Consider the following 23,393-nt stretch of genomic DNA (forward strand, 5'->3'; position numbering starts at 1 on the left):
CCTCTGGAGCAGCTGTGTGCCGTAGGGGCTGAGGGTCTGGGAATCTTCAGAACTGGATGATCTCATCTCAAAGATGAGAGAAAACTAGAAGTGGGAAAAGGAAAGGATAACGACAGTTCATGTTTCACTACAAATCAAAAGACAAAACAGTTCACAAAGAAAATCTGGTCATTGCTATGACTTCTATCAGTATCAGAAAAAGAAATTAGTATACCTTTGGGAAGAATCTGTAAGCATTACTGTACTTTTCAAAGACAAAATTTTCTATATCAAGAATATTCTAGATTCTGTATATGTTTAGGATTATGAGGAAAATGCTCATAGGGTAACATTCACAATTGCTGGGGTATCTGAAAAACTTTTGTATCAGTCAAGACAATGTTCCCAGGCTACTTAAAACATTATTTATATGACACAAATGATCATTTTCCTTGTACTCCCACATCAGTCTGCAAGAGGATTCTTGCTTTATACTGGTTACATTCCTTCTGGTGTATGGGCAATTTTTCTGCCCTGTTTGTACAGGATCTTGCACAATGAGGTTGTGGTCCAAGTCTGTGGCTTTTGAGTGCTTCAGTAATACAAATAATGTTGTCACAACTTAAAAATAGGTTTGTGAAGTGTAAGCATGTATGATCTTGATGAGAATGAAAGCAAAAATATTAGCAGGCTACCAGTATCGTCATTATTCTTACCTTTTAAATTGCTGAAAGTATGCTGTTTAATTTCAACAACAGTTCTGCTTCAAGAAGTTTTCACTCTAAAGACCAAGGTAAGACATTTCATGCTAGGAGGCAGACAAAAACACATTACAGAATTATTAGCGAGTAGAACATTTTTTAAAACATTCTTTCATTATCTTCTCTTCAAATAACAATGGGCTACAGACAGCATTTGACATGGGAAGGAACACTTATAAATCTTTGGGGAAATAATATTTCAGAGAAATCTGAATAATTGGCTGTACTTAGTAAACTGAGAGTGAAAATTCATCCTATATCAATAGTAAAAGACAAGAATAAGCCAGTGGACAAGGCATCTATGAGCATTTTTGTCATGCAAGAAAGAAGGCATACTGGGAGAAAGAAACAAATCAGAGAGGTCAAAATCCCCGCAAAGTAAAAATGAGAAACAGGGAAGGAAAGAATAGCAATGATGATACTGATTCAGACTCTGTCAGGTAAAATATGAAGATGGTGACTGATAATTTCCATCTGAAATTGGCGAGTGTTCACTATCTCTACTAATGAAGATGGAAAGAGTTTCAGACAGCAAATACAATGAGTAATTTATGTTTTGAAATATGGAAATTGCATCGTAAAAGTATCATTGTAAGAACACATGCAATACATAACTATGATAGGAAACTGTAAGTAAAGAATTAATTAGGAAGTTTAAATACAACAGTTTTTATTGTTGAAAAATGGACTGAGGATTTAAAAAAAAAATAGCCTGAATATATTTTTGTCTAGTTTGATTTTTCTTTTTAAAGTGTCTCTCTCTCTTAATTATTAGAGTGGCTTTTTATCATTAATCTGTGTGAATAAATTATACTTTTATCTTCTTCAAAAACCATACACCATTGGCATCTACTAGCAGATAACCTTTAAGGTTTACTTGAAAAAATCTTCCATATTTCTGCATTCCCTCCTGTCTTGTGGTCTGAATTATCAGACAATTCTACCTAAACCCACCATCAGTATCACCTTCCAAAATAAGAAATGTACTCAGCTCTTCCACCAGTAAATCACCATGCCATGTGACTGCACATGGAATATGCAACTTGTTTCATAAAATGCATGGGAAATTCTTTCCTAATTCCTGTTGAGTTCTGTGTGATAATCTGAAGTTCCCACAGAAGCTGTACAAGCTATTAAATCTCTCACTGTTTTCACTAAAGTTCTGGTAACTCAGCTCCTCAAACTAGTAATTACACTGTTACTGTTTTTGTCTCATGGGCTGTGTATGTGCCAGTACAAAGTTCCCACTGTTGGAAGCATACATGCAGTCCACCTACAAAGTTCATCAATGGAAGTTCTGGTGTTTACCCAGCATTTCTATTTCCGCTGCTGCATTAGAACAGATCTCTCTGACTGTCAGATACTGATTACTATGGAACAGACTCTCACTCTGCTAAGCAAGTATTTTCCCAAACGGTGCGGTTGTCTTTCCATTAAAAGGCAGTACATGAGGGAAACTATAACAGTTCTATTTATGACTCTTCCAAGTCCTAGCCTAATCAGCTGTTCATTAAAACTGTGCTGATGCCACCATGTTAAAGAGCCATGTTCTTCACCTACAGGATGAATTCATCCAAATGAGGGAGACTAGCATAGTATTTATTATAGTATTCCTACTCTACTGCCTATTTTATTTTTGACGAAAGTAATTTAAAAAAAGGTTGGTAATTTGTTTATAGGTAACAGGTAAATTGTTCATCACAGTGTATGTATAACACATACAAAACAATTCCATGTAATAAGATTTTAAATTACCAGGAGATAATAGTTTTCAAGGACTACCATGCTGAGTCAAATAACAAATACACTGGTTATCATTACTGCATCATGTTAGATGGCATATTAAAGAGGCTCAAGATTCTTTTTAACATGGTTCCTCTAACTAAAGTCTTATCCCCTTCTAATTTACTCTTATTACTGGGGAGTAGTGGTGGATAATTGTCTTCTGACTCCTTTCTATAGCTGGCAGCAGTACATCGGCTTTGTCATATCGTTGGATTTGTGAGGTGATAGAAGGTTTTCTGAGCATGAGGCAGCTCAACATTTCATCTCCTTCTCCCATGAGCTGCAACATGACATAGGCATGACATGACCCTTATTTGAAGGGGTACATTCAATTGGTTCCCACATACCAACTATGAGGTACGTTATTTCAGTTGCAGTTTGGATAACTGACCAGGTGAGTAAAGTGTCTAATGGAGGTAAGGTTGAATTGACCAAAGCAACGTCAATTGTCTTAGCATCTGAAGTAAGAAAAGATCAAGGAAAAAGATAGCCTTTAGTGATCTAGGATACAATTCAGTGTTTGCCAAAGTCAAAGAAGGCTTTCCATTGATTACTCCTAAATTTCACTACCAAAATTCCTGTGGTAGAGCTGTAACAGTGTTCAGGGTTTTACATGGGATCATGGTCAGTGATTACTCCTTGAAAAGTTAATTCATTCACAGGTAATTCAAATGAATACTCACACATGAAATTGAGTTTAATTTTGTCACTTCAACAGTGAATACTTTTATAGCATATCACATCTTCTGTTCCTGGTAAGCACTTAGGAAACAGTCCAAAGGATAATGAGTGGTTTGATAACTGTATGTAGGAATGTGGAAAAGATATCTAAGAATGGATGACTTTTAAGTCTTGCCAGAAAAGGCGTAAGAAGATTCATTTACTACAGAATGCGATTAAAGTTCAACCTTGAAATAACTTTCACTTTTTTATCAAAAGGGTAGTTAATTGTTATACAGCTTACTAGCAGATGTCTCAGTTTGGATGAATTTAAAGTCTTTAAAACAAATTAAGTTAATGCCTAGGTTATGAGGTTGGATCCTTTCTTCCCAGTTTTTTTGGAAAGGTGTAACATGGTTCCAGAGGTCTCTCTTGTTCCAGTAGTTCCCATGCACAATCATTTCTTTCCTTGATTATGGGAAAATTGAGAATTGTGTCCAGACACAACCTGGCAGAAATATTGATTTATGTGGGTTTTTTTTCTTTCATCCTAATGTCCTGAACAAAATATGCCTTTTTTCTATCTGGCTTATTTAAGTTAGTTCACTGAATTAATTTACTGCCAACCACTTATGGTCTGTGGAAATTCACAGCCTGAATTTCTCCTGAACTTTTTAGTCTCCCAAAGATTAATTAGTTGATCTGAATGATAGATAATTGCCTGTAAAACACAGAGATTAGACTAGCTGCTCTCTTTTACTTTATTTCATGCAATTTCTGTGATATTGGATCCAGGCTCAAAGAAACAAGATGCTTAGGTGAAAATTTGGGCTTTTTTGAAAGGAACAAGACCAGATTATTTAACACCTAGATTTCTCACTATGTTAAACAGCTTGCAAAAGAAATAGGAATATCAGTGAGTAGTAATTTTCAGTACTTTATAATTAGTGATGGTCTTAACAGAATTTTACTGTTGTCAGAACACTGAGATTTTCAGTAGCAGCCAGAAATCTGTAGCTGCAGCAGCTTTTACTTCATTTGAGAGAACGGCATTCTTGAAAATAGAGGCTATCTGCAAGTGCACTTCATAGTAATGAAGTACTGAAGCAATATCTTGTGACATATTTTCCTTAGCCTCACCTTCCTAATAATAATTTATTTGTGAAATTTTCGGAATAGGATTAAAAAAAAATCAGGAAACTTTCTACAGTATATTTGTTCCTGTGTATGCACAAGTAAGTTTTAGTTTTCTCTAGAACTACATAAATGGATGCTTCTAATGGCAGTATTTCAAGACTGCACTTGGTTACTGTGAGTCATTTAGGAATATGCAGGTTTCATAAGACATATACCAATCAGGAGAGTAAATCCCAAAATTCGTGGTATTTTGTGTGGTGTTTATTAAACTGAAAGTCTGGATTATTTAGTCCTTTCAAATGTAGCTTTGAAGCTACGTGCACCTGTAAATGCTGTCACATTCTCACAAACATAGATTGAGTTTCCTCAGACCACTTGGAAACTTATTATTACTTATTACTACTTATGGCAACATCACCTCCTACTGCTGCCATTATTTGTTTTCTTGGTGTCCGTGGAAAGTACTTTAAGACAATCTTTCACGTATCTGCAGCATCTGTAAGGGTATGCTTTAAGCCAACATCTTTTCCTGCTTGGATTTCCAGTTTGTATCTATGCCTTTCTTTGATGCTTTTACAATAAATTCGTACACTTTTTAGTTCTATAAACCAAGCTGAGCTCAGTACACATAACAGAAGCTATTTTGGCTTCCACAAGTTCCCTGAGTGTCAGCATCTGAATCCTTTGTTATTTTGTGAACTCCCTAAAATCTCACTGTATCTAGTTTTCTCAGAATTTCATCTTTTCCTCAGACTGAGTGCAGAGTTGCTTTTCTGTGTTCAACAACATTTGGTATTATCTTCTCAGCAATTGTGTCCGTTATCTAAAAGATGCATCTAGACGCCATTAGGAACTCAAAACAAATTAGTTCTGGCATCATTCTAAAAAATTCTAAGAGATAAGATGGTTTTGAACTAATACCTTAGCTGAAGTTGTCAGTTTGACAGTTTTGAACTATGTCAGTCCAGCCAGTTTTCAACCTATTTCACTGTCTGCTTTTCTGGCTAATACTTTGTCAGCTTCTAAACGAGGCTGCTTTGGGAGACAGTATATAAAGCCTTGCTAAAGTTAAGATATATTATACTTACTGCTCACTTCTTGTGCATTTAGCCAGTGACTGCATCTTGGAAGGTAAAACAGTTTCATCAAGGATGGTTTGCTCTTAATAAACTGGTGTTGATGGCTCCTGATTGCCTTCCTGTCACTCATATCTGGAAAAGGATTCTAGGGTGTGTTCCATGATCTTTCCATGGACTGAGGTGAGCTGAATAAGCTTAGAGATCATTGCTGCTTTGCCGCTTTTGAAGACAGGTGTCTTTCTTCAGCTGGCAGGGACACCCCGGGGTTGTCATGTTTTTACTGGTGTTGTGGCCCTGCAGTCACATCAGCCATCTCTTTCAGCATACTTGGGTAGACTTCATTTAGCCTTTCAGGCTGGAATACATCCAGCTTCTCTAAATAGTCCCTAGCCTGTTAGGTCCTCACTCCTGGCTCTTCCTGTTTCTAAATCATGCAAAGCCCAGATGTGAGGGAGTAGGATTTGCCTACGAAAAGTGAATAAGAATGGCCTAGATTTTTGCTAGACTAGAAGTACAAAATAATAGAAAAATTAGCATTAAATAGGCAGACAGAAAAATCTTGATCTAATTTATCTGTACATTGGCATTTCTTTCTCTTACTTTCTTTGGTACTAGCTACTACATAGTTTCTTCCTTCAGCAGCTGCAAGGTGATGAGTACCCTCCCTCCAGTGCTATCAGCATGTTTATTCTTAAATTGAAACACAGAACTATTATTCTATACTTCTGTCTTGAGAGACATAGCAAGTTTTTATTTCATACACAGACTATTCTTTCATTTACTTCAGCTTGCAAATATTGAGTTTGAAAGATCTAAAGTACATGGGTGGTCAAGGGTATGCATTGATAGAAGGATTGGTACAGTGTTATGTTTGTTGGTAGTTTTATCTTCACTAAGCCGTATTTCTGCTTACTTTGCTGCCAAGAAACAAGAAAGAAATAATTTCTACAAAAAAAAAAAAAATCTACCCTTCCTGTGGCATCTGTATAATTTGGATTTTCATTCAAAACTAGGGACTTAATGTGGGTGGATTTAAAGTTTTTTATTTATCCTACTCATATAATCCTATTCACAAAATAATTTTCATATGAAGTGCAGCTATTTTGTCAGAAATCTACTCTGCCACTCTGCAGACTGTCTGCTTGAAAAAAAAAAACCTACTTTTTTGTGTGGTGAAAGGGGATTTGTGGCTTTCTAGTGTTCTTTGCACCATCGTTAATGGTCAGGAGTATTTTTAAATGCTTGTGCAATATTAGTTCTAGGAAAGTTGAGTGTGAACATAAGATTCAGTCAAAAATATTTTGTAGAAAATGTTTCATATTTGTAATAGTCACTCCTAACTAAAATACGGAATAATTCAAACTCTCCTCAGGGAATTGGTATTGCTATGAAAGCCAAGAGTGTACTTGGACTCTTGTCTGCTCTTTCCCTTTGGAAAGTTTTGAAAGCTTAGAAACCATGAACTACATTTTTGTAAAATGCCACACAAAGTTTGGGAAAGTTGGAACAATTCAGAGAGAAACTTTACTATGAAGGCATGGTCCTGGGGAAATACAGAAAATGAGCAGCACTTCACAGAATTGGACCCACTTACTGCTCTCAGGATCTGCAGTGCATCTGTCTGCAAGCCTGTGTGAGGTTTTCATGGGAATAGCTTGGGAACACAGACATGGATGAGATACTTTTTTACTTACTGCCTGCAGAAACCAAAAATAAAACTTAGGACAAAAATAAATAAATAAAGTTACCCTGAAAGATGACCAATTTTAGAACTTCTGGAAAAGGAAGGAACTTAAAAGAGCTGTCTTCATAGTAAATGTAGCAATTAGTAAAAGATTTTATATAAATCATAGATTTTAATAGTAGTTTTTATTACCTTTTATGCATATTTGTATATTCATACACAGAACTGTGCCTTCCACAAGAAAATGGGCACAGCATAGACAGCAAGATTATGAGTCAGACAGCATCAACTTGAGCCTTCTCTTACTGGAGGAACTGGCTAAGCTCCTACTGACTTTAGCAGAATTGAGCTCTGTATCAGTAAAGATTTCTTTTTTCCATGAATTAAAATATAACATCTAGAGAAAGTAACAATGTTTGGAACTTATGTTAGGTAAATGAATGGAAATATTGAATATCTCCAACTTTTAAATGTTCCATAAAAGGAGTTTATAAACTAAATGTTTTTCAGACAGAGAGTATCCTTCACCAGCTATGGCTGTCCATTGTTTCAATGTTAAATTAATACACTCACTAATTGAGATTAAAAAATGCAATGTTGCTTTTATGATGGAAGGACCTGTGCCTACTTTAACACTCACTGATTCTATCAAAATCTTAGAAACAAGTGAACTAAAATATGGAACTTCCTACTGGAAAATATTGTTATATATGAATGCAAGCTACAGAAACACATAGCATGCGAGATGATTTACAACAAAATCCTGAAAAAAAAAAAATTGTAAGAAAAAAGTGTGTATCTGTTCAAAACTTGATTAATTTGTTTGCTATGAATTCATCTTGTAATATATTACACTTTTATACATCATGCATAGAAAAGCCTAATCAGAAAATTTTGCAGAACACCCTTCCTCCCAGTTTATTAAATTATGTCAGCAGCATGAGCAAAACTTCACAGTTATATGGGTACTCCTGCTGGTTTCTGGATTTTTATTACACTGAAGAAATTAGCTAAACAGATATTGCCTGGGAATAAAATGGGATTACTGTACAGAGATGGAAGACATGCAGCATGTGTGTTTTCTGTGCCAATGTCTGTCCATGTAGGTATGTACTATGCAATGTTAGCTCAGGCATTACCAAGTTAAGCAAGGTGTTGCAAGAACCAGAGGAATGCAATAAGAATTCCTCAGACCTGGAATAGTGGATTTACTGGTATACTTCCAGCTGAGGAAACTATGGTAAATGAAATATGTATTTCTCTGGTTTATTAACTGTACCAGAGGAACCAAGCTTTTGGTTATATGTGCAAAGGGAATTTGATATTCAGTTTGACTAAAATTTAGATTTTAAACAAAAGTGGTTCTAGTTGGGTTTTTTATTACCTCAAACAAAAAAGGGAAACTTGGTTACAAGCATTTTAGCATGAAACTGCTGTGCAGATTAATGTTTTGTTTTCTGAAGAGATTCTTCAAGGGCTTGGGGTATTTTTTAGAACTTTCATGTTGTATTTGGATTAAAAAAACTGCTTTGCATCATTTCTTTAGGCCCTTTTAGGAGACAAAGCTCCTGATTCTTTTCTCAGTGATAAGGAAACTTCTCATTTTTATTTGTTATATGTTTTTATTTCTCTTTTCTGTCTTTTGGAAAAGAGAGATTTATTTTCATATAAGCAATATCTTTCCAACTTTTTTTTACTAAGTTAATTATCTTGGAAGAAATAGAAGTTCTTGAATGAAAAGCAAATTTGCTTAATTTTTCACCCAAATTTTGTCTTTTTGGTTTACTGCCTCTGTCTGTAACCCACAACCCTGACAAGGGGTTAAAGGTTAGTACACTACATAGGCAGAGAGCACTCAACTCATTTTATTTCAGCTCTCTTTCTCTTGGATGACCTAGAGAAATACTGACTTAATAAGGTCACAATAGCGGCGTTTGATGATTTTTCAACTCACACTTGTTATGTGTATATATTGGAGCATGAACCGAGATTCAAAAAATATGGTTAAATATAGAAATGAGATCCAGGTAGCATATTTTAATGTTTATTCTCCTCCTTTCTACTTCCTCTTTCTACCAAGACAAAGCCACTCTTTTATGTGCTTCTACTCCTTGCCATTTGTCTTCTCCTTGTAAAAGCAAATGGGGTGGTTTATGTTAATCATCTATATTGCTCAATGTTTTAGTAAACCAAGAAAAAGCACAGTAATTATAGCATCTATCTGACTTGGTAATAGCTTCCTGAAATGCATTGATTTGTCACTTATTCTCTTATGCTCACCCTTGCTACCTTCCAAAGTCAGATGTACTTTCTTCCACAACAAAATGCCCCACTAACCCAAACTTATCATTATTGCTGTCTGACATGCTACCCCCCTCCTCTCTCTGTCATCTTATGATTAGCATCACTGTTATGTGACTCTTCAGCTTCCTGAGTAAAGCACTATGATGTTCTGCAGAAAGTAAAGATTTCATCATCATAGAAGAAATGTAGCTTTTGTAGTAATTTATTCTTTTGTACCTGGACTAAAGCTCAAGATCAAGAACCTCCCTGGAAATCTGCTTTTGATCCTTTCCCACCTTGTCCAATAAATGTAGTATCAGTGACTGAATCCACATGAGACTATGAGTATAAATATTTGTTCCAAAACATATATACCCTATTTAAAAAATTCATTTCTTGGGGTTTGCTTTTTTATTTAAAGAAAGCATTCTAAACAGTTGTGGTAGCCTACTGCACTAACAATGGAAAGAATAGCCAGCTGTGGTTACCTGCAGATTCAAGACAGCAAACTCACACAGCATCAGTGTTAGCAGGTGTCAGTAGTTGGTGCCCTCCCAGTAGGGGTCAGTAAATTGCTGCAATGCTCTACACCTGATTTTCAGAAGATAAAGCTGAACACAGTGAGGTCTTTCTTGACTGGCATAAATATATACATAATTTTTGAGAAACTCGAATATTATTTTATTGCTGCTAATCTCAGTGAGATCTGAATCCAGGAGACTAACATTAGCGGAATTCAAAAATCTAGATAGCAATTGACCATTGGATTTGGGCTGGGCTCACAGAAAGGTCATTAGAATCAGATTGTGCATTTACCTAGAATCATAGAATCATAGAATCGTTAGGGTTGGAAAGGACCGTAAGATCATCTAGTTCCAAACCCCCTGCCATGGGCAGGGACACCTTACGCTAAATCATATCACCCAAGGCCTCATCCAACCTGGTCTTGAACACTGCCAGGATGGAGCATTCACAACCTCCCTGGGCAACCTATTCCAGTGCCTCACCACCCTTACGGTACAGAACTTCTTCCTTATATCCAATATAAACATTCACTGTTTAAGTTTTAACCCATTACTGCTTTACCTTTCACTACAGTCCCTAATGAAGAGTCCCTCCCCAGCATCCCTGTAGCCCCCCTTCAGATACTGGAAGGCTGCTATGAGGTCTCCACGCAGCCTTCTCTTCTCCAGGCTGAACAGCCCCAACTTCCTCAGCCTGTCTTCACACAGGAGGTGCTCCAGTCCCCTGATCATCCTCGTGGCCCTTCTCTGGACTTGTCCCAACAGTTCCATGTCCTTTTTATGTTGAGGACACCAGAACTGCACACAGTACTCCAGGTGATTACTTATACTACTAACCTTTTTTCAGCTCATGAGCATGTAGCTTCTGTATTCTAATGGATTGTGGCACTTGCAGCAATGAGATGAGCTTCCTGATTTTCATGCATGCAACCTTCAAAATTAGTGACTTGCCCTTGGGATGATAGGCAAAGAGGTCCTTTGTTTTCTTTGAGGTGGTGAGGGAAACAGGAAAGGTATGAATTTGTTGATTTTAATTTCTCTTTTTACTCTGTGAGTAGCTACTCAGTGGTATTTGGTAACTTAGAGTCGTCTTACATCAAATTTTACTTTCTATCATCATGTGATTGTAAGAATTTTTGGTACATGAAATGTACTTTTTCTTAGGTTCTAAGTTTTAAATATAAAGAGATGAGAAAAGATAAAATCACATTTGTATATATTACATGATGTTGAAACAAATGGGAAACACGAGACTTTAATTACCTTTTACTGCTGTCTTATATGGCTGGTGCCCTCTGGTTCCCAAGTAGTTTAGCTTTGCCAGTGCTTCAGGGCTTATTGAGGTGTTTGTTACTGTAAAGAAGTTTTATAAGATAAACATTAGCTAAACAAATTACTTCTGAGCTTGAGAAAGAGCTTTCTCTATGTAAATGAACCATATTAGAATTTCTGGTGATTGATGGAAAGCATGAGCGCTCTGTGCTGCTCCAGTTCTAGAGGCAGTGTGTCACATCTCAGCTTTGGTGTCAACATCCACGTTAATATTTTCATTAGAGAAGAGATGTGCGTGTTTGGTGGAACTAGAGAAAGCACAGGTTTTGTTATTATCAGAAGCTGTATAGATGTTCCTTAACATTAAGCAAAAAATTAAGTGACCCCTCTTTTGAACAGTGTATGTCCACCCCAGTAATTAAAGTGCAGTTAAAGTGGAAACAGAGTTCCTTATCTGGTGAACAACTGGGAAGTATTGAAAATAGCTTTATTTTACACATTTGTTTTTATTCCAAGGCCTGATATGAGGAAAAAAAAAAAAAATCAAAACAAAACCCAACCAAAAACCTAAGATCTAGCAATTGCTAATTTTTTTAAACATCATAATTAGGTTTCACAAAACGTGTGATCGTAGCTGTCGGTGTATTTAGAAACTTGCAGCTGCTGCTCTGAAGATGTTAGCATCTTTACAGAGAAAGGACTTAATTCTGTGTTATGGCCAAATTCTACTTAATGATCTGGACAAGCTGCACATAGGCTGTTGCCTTATCTGTCATGTAGACCAGCTGTATGTGGTCCTGACCGATTTCAGAGCACTGGGAGTTTACCTTGATCTATGGAAAGTCTATAATAACACCAAACAGAGCACAAGGCAGTTATCTTGCATCTTTCTTTGCACTTCCAATCCAGCAAGAGTCACACTCTGCCAGCTGAATGGTGAAGATGCAGGAAGTTACCAGACCACCCCAAGTGTAGGCTTTTGGCAAGCACCTCATAGACGAACAACTGCCAACCATCCAGCATTAACTAAAAGGGGTCTCTGTGCATGACCTCAGTGACATGAAGAGGCTCAAGCAAACAGAAATATCTAGTCAGAGAACAAAGCAGTTGGGGAGAGGCATACAACTGACTGGAGGAGAACATATGCAGGCAAGCATACAGCTTTGAACTTCCACTAAAACTCAATTCATAGTGCCGTCATAAATTTAGCCACAGACCTCTAGCTGTGACATTAATTTCTTTTTAAAATTGAGTAATTGATGCAGCCTTATTGCTGGATAGATTTTAATCGCCTTTGGCTCTACTTTTAGTAATTGCAATCTTTAGTAAAACGAAAGACCAAAAAGAAGAAAGCCTTTCTAAATTTCCCTTCTAAAGCTGGTCTGCCCTCCAAATTGATCAGTTTGGCTTTTTACTCGTTCTTAATCTAGATGAAAATAAATAAACATAAAAATTGTAGAGAACTGAAAACTTATTTTTAAAACTTACAAGTTTAGTAAATTAATGTTTTGTAAATAATTCTGAATGATAAACTAGTCATTCTTGGGTTTGGGTTTGGTTTGGGTTTTTTTCTATATTATTGTTATCATTTCAGTTCAATGCTAATACCAAAAAATTAGTTTAAATTAATTAGTATTTCCAAAGGGTCTTCTACATGTTTACTGTCCTTAGCTGACTCATTAACATGAAAGGGTTTGGTTTCAAAAATCAACGTTTTCTGGGAGAGATATTTGTTCAATATTTTTTTTAATGTGGATATTACTGAGGAAATTTCTGGTTATGGACTGCACTCTTTCCCTAATTTAAAACCATCTGAATTGTTGTGGATTTATTTATTTTTTTTTTAATAACCCAGTTAATTTTAACTGCGATTTATTCAAATTAAAACTGGAGCATACCTTCTAAATAAAATGTCTCGTAAAGGACTTCAAATGATATAGACCATACACTATTTGATGAGGAATTACATAATATTTAAAATTTGTTTTCTCTCTGACTGCTGTTGACCTCAGTTTTCAGGTACAAGATTGCTTTTTTTTACTGGAATAGGGAGTTCTCTGCCTTTTGGTTCATTAGTCCTTCCTTGGTAATTGTATATTGTGCCTTTCTTTCCTGTCAGAAGCTTCTTTAGAAGATTTTAGATTTTCATATGTTTTGATCTTTGAGTAGAAAGAAGACAACAGAGATGTATTTTGGTCTACATAGTTGTTTCTGGTCTTAAAATCAATGATGCTATTTAAAAACTGAATATAACATTCATTTTTATGTCTGCAAGCTTTGGAGCTTGGTCTCCTTTCTGCTTCTAATGTGATATATTTTTAGAATAGGAACATGGACTTGGTCTTAGAGCAAATATTTTCAGTGATAAATACAATTCTTACTAACACTTTTGCATAAAAAAAGCATCCACTAAGGTGAGAATTTAGACCATGATTTTCAGTTACAGGGATAAAAGATGATTACCGTAAAAGCATTTCCAGAACAGCTTGAGCTCAGCATCTGTGAGTTACATGCTCACAGTTAGTATGACGTTGAATCCCAGTATATTAATATTTGTCCTGGAATTTTCCATTCACCCTGGACAGTAGAAGATACTATCACCGAAGGCAAAAGTGTAGAGAAATGCTCACAAATCAAGATTAGCAAAGAATTTTCCCAGCATATCTATTTAAATGCATACCTGAAAAAAGGACTGAATAGCTGACAGCCTTTTCTGGTGGAAGGGCTTTGTAGAATATGATTGGATGGCAGTATTGAAAATGTGATTCCCATAATGCCAAATGCATTTTGTCTTCTGAAAAAAAAAATAAAAAAATACACCTATTCTATGATTCTGATGAAAAAAATAGTGAATGGCTTTAAAGTAAAGATGCTATAGCTTCTTTGGAAAACTGTAATACAGACTTGCTCCAGTTGGTTTATGAGATACTACGAAAACTAATAGATGTCACTAGACCCTTATTTCGGAAATTGCAAGTTACAGACTCCTCTGTAGTAACTTGCCAGTTTACACAAACCTTTGCCATCTACCGTAGCCCTTTGCAGAGAGTCAGTCATGACAGAGATGCTCATGTTCATGAGTGCAAGGAAACTAAAAGATAACTAATTTTATTCATAATGGCATTGCCTGCATTCTTAGAAATAACATAAAAAAAAAAAAAAATAGCTTTGCCCTGAGTTAAGGGAGAGCCAAGCTGTGTTCAGGTCAGACGGGTTTTGACTCTAGTGGAAGGAAGCTAGTTTGGGGACTGGGGAGGAATTCTTTCTTTCCTCTTTTCATAGTGAAGAACTACACATGGTCAAAATGAGTGCTTGCTGTTGGGAATTGTGGGCTTTTTTTACAGATTTCTTTCCTCTTTCTTATTAAAATATTCTTAAAAGCTAAAATAAAATAGTTTTTTTGACTTTGGTCAAATAAAACTTTTCATTTGTGCAAAATTTTATTTAAGTTTTGATTTACTGGTAACCATTTAAGTTTTGATTTACTGGTAACTGAGCAAGTCAACTGCCACTTTAAAGTAAAATGTCCAATACAATGTTTTATGTACCCTTTACAGTCATATTTGCAGATATAATATAAATACAGGAAATCAGTTGAAGTACAGTAAGGATGTGTAAAAAAAAAAAAACAGTATGTCATTTCATAGGTTAAATTATCATAAATTAAAAATCCCATTCTCTAATTTAAAAGAATAACCTAAGTATGTCAGCAATGCTCTCATAGGGATTTCTTTTTTTTCTTCTTCTTCCCTTTTCTTTATTGATGGTATTAAAAGCATGTACTATTAAAAATATAGAGAGGAGCCTGACTTTGGGGGTGCTGTTTGAAATCTGTGAGGGATGTGTGCCTGGGTTTTTTTTAAAGCACATGCGACCCAATCATGTGGAAATTGTTAGTCTAGTTCTTTAGTTCTGTGAGGAGAGTGAGAAATAATGTGAAGTTACAGTGAACCCATCTGGCCAAGCAGGAAAATCCAGTTTAATTGCTCCATTGCCAGAAATGTTAAATCACTTCCTGGGAATGCAATTCATTTGGAACATATGGAACTCATTGAATTGTCTCCAGTGAATTCAGAACCGTACTGGAGATGAGAGCACTTCTCATAAGTAACAATCATGTTTTCCCACTGGGCAGCATGTAAGCACTATGTGTAGCCGTATTAATGAAAAACTAAACCAATAGTAAGACTGTCTCAGATCTTGTTGAACAGCATTTGCTTGTGGTTTCCTTTATTTTAAATTTTCAGGAAATGATATGTTCATCTAAGATTTTTTTTTCTTCAGCTTTTAAGCAGCAACAGAACATTCTAACAGAATTTATTAGCTCATTTTGCATCTTAAATCAGCAGAATTACACTCTGTTTAGAAAGCAGACATATTTGAAAGTATCATCCAAAATGTTTTTGAACTTTGTGGATAAAGAGGGTTGGTTTGAGTGGGTTTTGGCTTGAGGGGTTTCTTCAATTGGGAACTTTAAATTTACTATATATTCAAAGAAAATGGGAAGATTTTCAATTTTTCTGTAAACTTAGTAAATCTAAACCTTTGACTAAATATATACATATGAGCTCTTAAATTGTAAATAATGAGGAAGATTTGCTTGTTTACATATATTATTTCAGCAAAAATAAATCTTTCATCATTGTTACAATAGGTTCAGAATCTCTAAGTATGTAACAATACCATGTTCCGAGTCCAGCATTTATATTATTTGCAGTCTTTACAATAGGAAGAATAGTAATATTATTTGGAAAAATTATACTTCCTATTCTGTTCTAAAAAAAAAAAAAAAGAAAAATACTTTCATTGATTTGATGTTACTATAAGGGGTTTATTTAGTGACAATTTCTTTTTTTTACTTGGGTTCACACAAATTTAAGAAAATATTTGGTACTTGGAAAATGCTGTACTTTTTGCTTGTGTGGTTAATCAATAAGACCATATCAGGTAAAAGTAGTTCTTCTAAGTTTAAAAGTACATGGAGGAAATGGAACCATGTTCTGCTGAAGCAAATGATATCAAGAAGAAAAGGCAATAAAAAGAAATCTCTGCACTTGTATTACATATATTACATACTGTGGAGAAGCTAGAGTAGTGAAAAATGGTGGTGACAGGTAGTCACCACATTATGAGGTCCTTCTCGTAATTATTCTAAGAAAACATATACTTTTTGAATGTATTTCCTTATCTGAATGCTCTAGTATTATTTTTTCCCCCATGCACCTGACTTGATTTTAAAATCCTTACTTTTGGTAACATGCATAATAGATATTGGTCACTCTAGAATCAGTCTTAGTGAATTGCTGCACGATTACTGTAGGAATGTAGGAAAACCTTTTATCTATAAATCTCAAACTACCTTTACATTTTCTGGATCTTATAGTGGTTCTTCATCCTGCTTAGAAGTACTAATATTGCAACTTACACATTTGCCCTGAAGCTTTATAGTTCTATGTATTTTCAGCTACAGCTTTCTACTTGGGCTAAACCTGTTGAACAACTCTAGCAAACTTTAGAACTACCATCTAACAAATTTACTAAAATTTATGTTTGGCTGTTAATCAACATGTTTTAGTGATCATCAATTAGAAATATTGTCTATTTCCAGGAAATAACTTGACCTGACAAATGGCAAGATTGACAATGTTTTAAAATCTGATATGCTTGTATGAAAAAAAATCTTCATGCTCATGGGAGCTGATTCAGAAGTGATCATTCAAGCCAAAGACTTTACTGGTGACTCACATTGCAATTAGTGGAGAGAACATGTCTAAGTCTGTCACAAAACCATCAGAGGTATTATCTTCTGTACCTGTTACTCTGTCATATGCCCACTGAGTCCTGTAACTGCTCCCCCCGCCCCAGTTCACTGAATCATAATTGTTCATCTCGGACTTGCATTTTAGACCTTAGAGCAAAGACTGTTCCCATCAAATGGTTGTCTCTTTTCTATGACAAAGCTATGCTTTCAATACTGTTTGCTGCTACATCTCCAGTTATCTCAATGTTGTCTCTTAAGGTTTTCTTAGAGGAAGCCATCACACTTTCTTTGTTGTGGGTTTGGGTTTTTTTAGTAGCTAACAGTGCTCAGCATAAAAATGTGATGATAACCTGTCCCTGTCTTTCCTTCTTTTGTCCTGATCCTTCATTTTCATTTATACTAATGTTTCTTCAGTCTTCTGTTTTGTTTTATTTTTCCTGTTTGCTTGCTTGTTTCTCACCTTTCCTCTTTACACATTTCCTTCCTGAGCAGTAATAATGAATCTGGGATTTTCTTTCTTATTTTCTTATTTTTCTTAGCCAGTGTAGCCACTGAGGTCTGGGAAAGAGAAGAAAATTACATACTGGTTTTGAAAATTCTATCGATTACTTTTTTAGAAATCTCTATGATAGGCTTTTTTTTAATCTTTTTCTCTCCTCTGTAGCTGATACCTTGATTTATCTTGTAGTTTTATTGTTTCTTTGGCATGTTAACTTTCTTCAGTCTATGGAAGTTAAAGCCTTTGTTGAATTACTGGAGCAAAATGGTGCTTCTTCTGAACTAATATATGTTTGTAAAAAGAAAAGGAAAAACTTCTCAAGCAAGGGGCTGTTGTAGTTTAAAATAATATTAGTCTGATGGTACATCAAACTCAAGCACCAGATATTTAATTAGTCAAAATATAGGTGAAAAAAAGAATCATAGAAGGATTCCTACAGTTATTACCATCTGTAAGGTTTTTATTAATATATTTTTTCTGAAGTATTCTATTTGAAATTTTGTACAAAATATCATCCAGGAAATGCTATAAAATACTATTTTGTATAGCTGGACAAGTGAAATCCTGAAATGAAATTTCAAAGTCTATTTCAGTAGCTCTATAGAAAGTCTGAAACTGGCTGTTTTGTGATTTTTGTCCATCAATCCCCTCTTTCTTTTTCTGTGAAATCTGCAGTAGGAAAATTCCATTTTACTATTCATTCAATCCATATCCTACTTATTTTAGGAAAAATGCACTCAGAAAACTCTGCTTTAGTCTGAAAGAAAAGTGGTTTTATGCAATATTTTTACATCTATTGCAAAGAAACAATTTTTCGATTCCAAAACCAGCTGCAGCCGATATGAAAACACTTCTATGGTTTGTCTTTTAAAACTTCCGTGAAAAGAAACTTTGTTTTAGAACAACATATGTCTAAGCACAAGTCCTCCCTATGTGGAGTCAATGGCAGAACTCTACTTGAGTTCCGCAGAAGAAATTTTATTCTCATCTTCAGCCACACTGGTTTTGTGTTCACTCCTTCAGAATTATTTAGTAATTTCCCAGTAGAATTTTATGGGCATGTATTCTAGGATGATTATTTCAGAATGTTATCATTGGAATATCTTATTAACTTCATCCTTCATCTCTTCCCTTTTCTCCTAGTCCTTTTTTTTTTTTTTTTAAACAGTAATTAGGGTCATAATAGATTATAAGACACTCAAATGGGAACTGTACATTTCTCTCCAGAGTGCTTAACAGAGTGCGACCTCAGATCTCTCCAGACCTTCTGGATGCTCGTAAAATCTACTTTAAGGTTTTATAAAGTTTCTCTACTAGACTTATTTTTTAATACTGGTATCATTTATTTATTTCTTTCAGGCTATGCCAGTTATTTCAGAGAAGGAGAAAGCTGGTGAGTAAATATTTACTTGTTTTCTCATTTTGTTTTATTTGTTTTGTGGAATACAGTGCTACTTATCTAAGTGAGAAAATACAGGCTTCAACTCCAGGGTTTTCGGCATGCAGGGTTACAGACCTGACAAAGGTCTGTGTAAACTGATCTGTTGTTTCCTGAATAGGGTATTTTCTTTCTGAAAAGCAATCCAGCTTTCTGTATGATACTAATGAAAATATTTGAAACTATCCTACGAAGTAGCCGGTTAAATGGCAGCTGCCTCTTTTGTATGTCAGTCTTCCTCTAGGTACTTACTTGCTAGTTGGTGTTAAAATCTATTTTGATTTATTTGATGTCTCGATTAACAGATGTGGATGCCAATGGGTTTGTTGAAGTCAGTGGAATTTGATGACTTACTGTGAAATTTACAGTCTGTCTTCAAGTATGTCAGGAAATTTCAGTTATCTGGAGTATTTCATTGGAAATATTTTTTTTTTTTTTTTTTTGCTAAGTTCTCCCAGAATATTGAAAGGTTCTTTTCCTGTTCTTTTCTGTTATATATGTTTTCTGCATAGGATGCATGCTTTGGTATCGGTGTGTGAAATCTAGTAGTGATTGTCTACTGGACATTGTCAAATGGGTGAATTGTTGTGACACACTAGTGAACACTTCACTTGGCACTGTAGATCTCTAGAATCTCTGTTGGTTTCTTCATAATTTATTTGAAGTGATTGTTACTATAGTACCTTAAATATGGCTTGAAAAATAGCTCAAAATATCCAAATGTCACCTGGCATTCTGATTTATGTCTGATTTTTGTTGGTGACATTTTCTTGCATTATCCTATTTCAGATTATTTTTCTCATTTTGCTTATTAAGGTGGCGGGACAGGTTAAAAAGGAAAAAAAAAAAAGGGGGGTTTGAGAGAAAAGCCATAGTGCTAATCTGTACTGTAAAAGCTATGGAGCTGGCTGGTCAGGATGTTGTTATTTTAGCTGTTGAACTTCATAAATAATTCTCAAACTGTGACCCATATTTAATAAGCATTTTCTTTATAGACTTCACAAGTGGTATTTATTGGTATTTCTTTTTCTGAGGGAGCTCATATTTGGCCACGTCCTTTAAATTATTTCCAAACATGTAAACCAATTAAACTGCGCCTACCATTTGCACCTTATCTCAAATATTTTGTGAAGCAGCCATGAAGTATTGTGGGGTTGTGTACATCTTTAGCAATTATGTACCATACAAGATGAAAAACTATCTGAAAGTCATTAAAAAATCTTCAGGGCATAGAGATATAATGACCCCAGTTTTATGCTAGAGGAATAGAGTTGCAATGAATGTTTGCCATAGCTAATGGCTTGTAAAATCAGAAATAAAACTCAAAGATCCATGCTTACTTTTCAGTGCCAAAACTACCTATCTTGTCAATGTTATGATGGTTTGAACTAAATGTATTTTTGAAATACATTTTATAACCTGTACATATGTATATGAATGTGACCTTTCTTCCTCCTCGGACTTCAGCGTTGTCTTCAGTATTTGTAGAGGTTTAACCACACTGTGTTATCAATATTATTCTGACTAAATCCAACACACAGCACCATACCAGCTACTAGGAAAAAAAAAATAATTCTATCCCAGCTAAAACCAGGACTACATTATATTTATTACTGTAAATATTAAGTGGAACTTGATGCCATGCAGAGTCAGATTGCTGACATTTCCATGTACATGAGCACAAGCTAGACTGTGAATGGAATGTGGTTGCCTTTTAATCAGTTTTGTCTTTTGTTTAACTCTTCACAGGTCAGGAGCTCATGAAGCTCATGGCTTTTTGGAAATACTAAGCAGGCATTAGGAAAATGATTATTTAAATCAGGCCTATTGACTGAAGTCACTAGGTTCTAGAGGTAGTTAGTGCTATTTGTTTTTCAGATGTGAATGGAGCTCGAGTTGGACATTCTGGTCTCATGTTTTCAGTTTTACTAGTCATTTAATCACTGCTGCTTACACTTCACCAGAGAAACAATATTTCATAAGACTCATGAATGCCAAAGCCAGAAGCGTGGAAGCCTTCAAAAAGAATATAGCATATTTGCATGTCTTCTTTAAGAGAACAAAATAGACAATAAGTTTTTTATTTGTACATAACAACAATCTCTTTTTAGTTTATATTATTAGAAAGGGACAAAAATATATTACAGAATACTACAGACAAATAGGAGTTGTTTATTTTACTACTGAAAATGCTAGTAAGACAATAGGTAAAGAGACTGGATAGCATTGCTTTAAAATTAAAATTTGATTACAAATGCACTCAAAATGTCTAGTCAAACATTATATCATTTTGAAAACTTGAAGTAATAATTTCTTGTAGCTTTCCTTCTTTCCTACTTGAGATTACTTGGTTTCATCTGAAAGTGGAATGAAAAATACAGGAAAGTAGAAAGGCTGTTATTTCAATGTATCTGGTTCAGAAATTCTATATACATAAATAAAATCCTGGTTTTACAAGACTTTGTTCTGTAGACTCAGATACCTTGATATTCTCAAATGCTTTTCCTATAGACAAACAAACATTTTGATCTTTAAATGGACTAAGCTTCTTAAGTAGTTTAGAAGTTCACACATTACTGATTATGTTCATAGCAGTTGCTAATTCTTGAAATTAATTTTTTTCTCAATTTTATGTATTTTCCAACACACAATAAATTCTGACTACATCAAATACAAACTTTCAGATGGAGTACTTAAAAAAACCACGCACATGCTATTTTTAGATTTAGAGCAAAGCCAAATATTATCTGAAAACATTGCTACTTTTGTCAATTAATAACTCAAATTGCATAACCATTTTTTTTGTTGCTTGTTTGGGGGGTTTTACAGTGGAAAGTGCAGTAAAGCCTGCAATTGCAGAGTCCCTTTGGCAAAGATCTATAAATGATCACTATTGAGGAGAACATCAGTTATGACTATGTAAACTATTGCTTCAATTTGTGTGAATTAGGGCATTGCAAAAGACATACTTTGGCATCAGCTATTTCTGAGAAATGCATTTTTAAGAAGTCTCAGTGTTTTTAACATTTCTGGCAATGATGAAAAAAAATCTTTCAAAAGAATTTTTTTTAAGGTAGAAGTTAAGATCAAGAAACATGCACAGTCAGGGAAAAAAATGGCTCTAGCCTAGAGATGACTTTGGGTTGGGGGTGTTGGCTCCTAAATCAGGAATGCAGGCCAGCAACCAGTTTCAAAAGACTGTTTTATTCAGATCCATCCATCTTTCTTTGAGTAATTTATATATTCCAATGTCTTTACATACCTTGCTGACTAGTTTTCATTCTTCAGTTCTGTCCATGATCTATGAAAAAAATTGAGGGACAGAGGGTTCATCTCACCTGTCAATAATGAAGATGTCTCTGTTAGTGGTGTTAACTTCATTTATAATCTAAAAATAATCAGCATATGAACATTTGGTTCATGTGGCTGTTGTCAGCATTTGGTTTACTGATAATCGCGTATGAACATTTGGTTCACCTGGCTATTATCAGCATTTGTTTACATGATGTCATGAATAGTGTTGGGTAACTCTCCATTAAATGTAGAGTCAAGATAGCTTGTAGCATATATACCTATATTCAGTACAATGAACCAGTGTGTGGTTCTTAACAGAGGGCTAGCTTTAGTTTCTGGAGCAGTGTTCCCAAAACAAAGGTGAAATGACTATAAGTCAACATTAGAAGTATTGCCTAAGTCTCTTTGCAGACCTACTTCATGATTTCCCAATTTATCCTCAAATATCTGTAGGGAATAGTGAACTCTATTTGTGACTTAAAAACATTGCTACAACAGAACCAGCGGGTGAGGTAGAGTGAATATCCACATCTGGTCAAGGAGTAGCGCAGCTTATTTCTCTTGAGGTGGTGAAAATATGTTTTATCACATAAACACGGCAGAAGGTTTAGTCTAGCCCTAAATAAGTATTACATAAATATTAACACCAATGCTCAATGTTATAAAAAATACATTTTTCCTGTGTATAAAACACACATGCCCTGTGTTATTTAGGTTGCACACACATTTAGAAGAGTTGCAGCTCTAAAAATAAAATTAGGGGGGTTTAAATCATTGAGTACTAGATATTATTTATTAGGCACAAACTTGGATCAGTTAAAAAACACAAAACACATGACTTGATATAAAAAAGCAAGGGACACTATTCATCCATAGCAGTAAAAATTCCCTAGCAGAACAGCAAGCGAGCATGCTTTTAAGAACTCTAATGATTCTGTGAAAATATGCCCTCTTGCTTTATAAGGAAGTTATTATTAAAGTTATAATATGGAAAAATTATCATTAAAGCTATCATATGGAAAAAGTGCACAACCTTTTTGGGTAAATCTCAATACTTTCTCTAACCCTAGTAAGTTAGAGAGGTCTACTTCAGCACAAATAAAAGTGTAAGTCTGGCATGGAGTAGAACAGATTTCAAAGCCCATTTATCATCTGTGTTTTGGTGATCAGCAAGCAAGCAAGAGGATAAACTATTTAGAACAGTCAAAGACAACAGCTTCATTGGATCTCTGGCCAA

General features: G+C 35.0%; 1 protein-coding gene and 1 long non-coding RNA gene across 3 annotated transcripts in view; one reads left to right on the plus strand and one right to left on the minus strand.

The window, feature by feature from the left end:
* DLC1 (DLC1 Rho GTPase activating protein) overlaps nt 1–23,393 on the plus strand; it is a 228,767-nt gene that overhangs the window by 74,003 nt on the left and 131,371 nt on the right. For both annotated transcript variants that reach the window (XM_062641474.1, XM_062641550.1), the window contains one exon: nt 18,784–18,817. In XM_062641474.1, the coding sequence (XP_062497458.1) occupies nt 18,784–18,817 (34 nt within the window). The remainder of the gene's footprint in view (nt 1–18,783; nt 18,818–23,393) is intronic.
* LOC134175707 (uncharacterized) lies at nt 17,277–22,499 on the minus strand. The gene is made up of 3 exons (XR_009969128.1): nt 22,340–22,499; nt 22,125–22,200; nt 17,277–17,483 (listed from the first exon to the last, which is right to left on the minus strand). It is a non-coding gene; the product is annotated as an uncharacterized LOC134175707 (long non-coding RNA).

This window comes from Pezoporus occidentalis, unplaced genomic scaffold (assembly GCF_034315485.1).
Source record: "Pezoporus occidentalis ecotype Australia unplaced genomic scaffold, CSIRO_AGI_Poc_V1 ctg1, whole genome shotgun sequence".
Taxonomy (NCBI): Eukaryota; Metazoa; Chordata; class Aves; order Psittaciformes; family Psittacidae; genus Pezoporus; species Pezoporus occidentalis.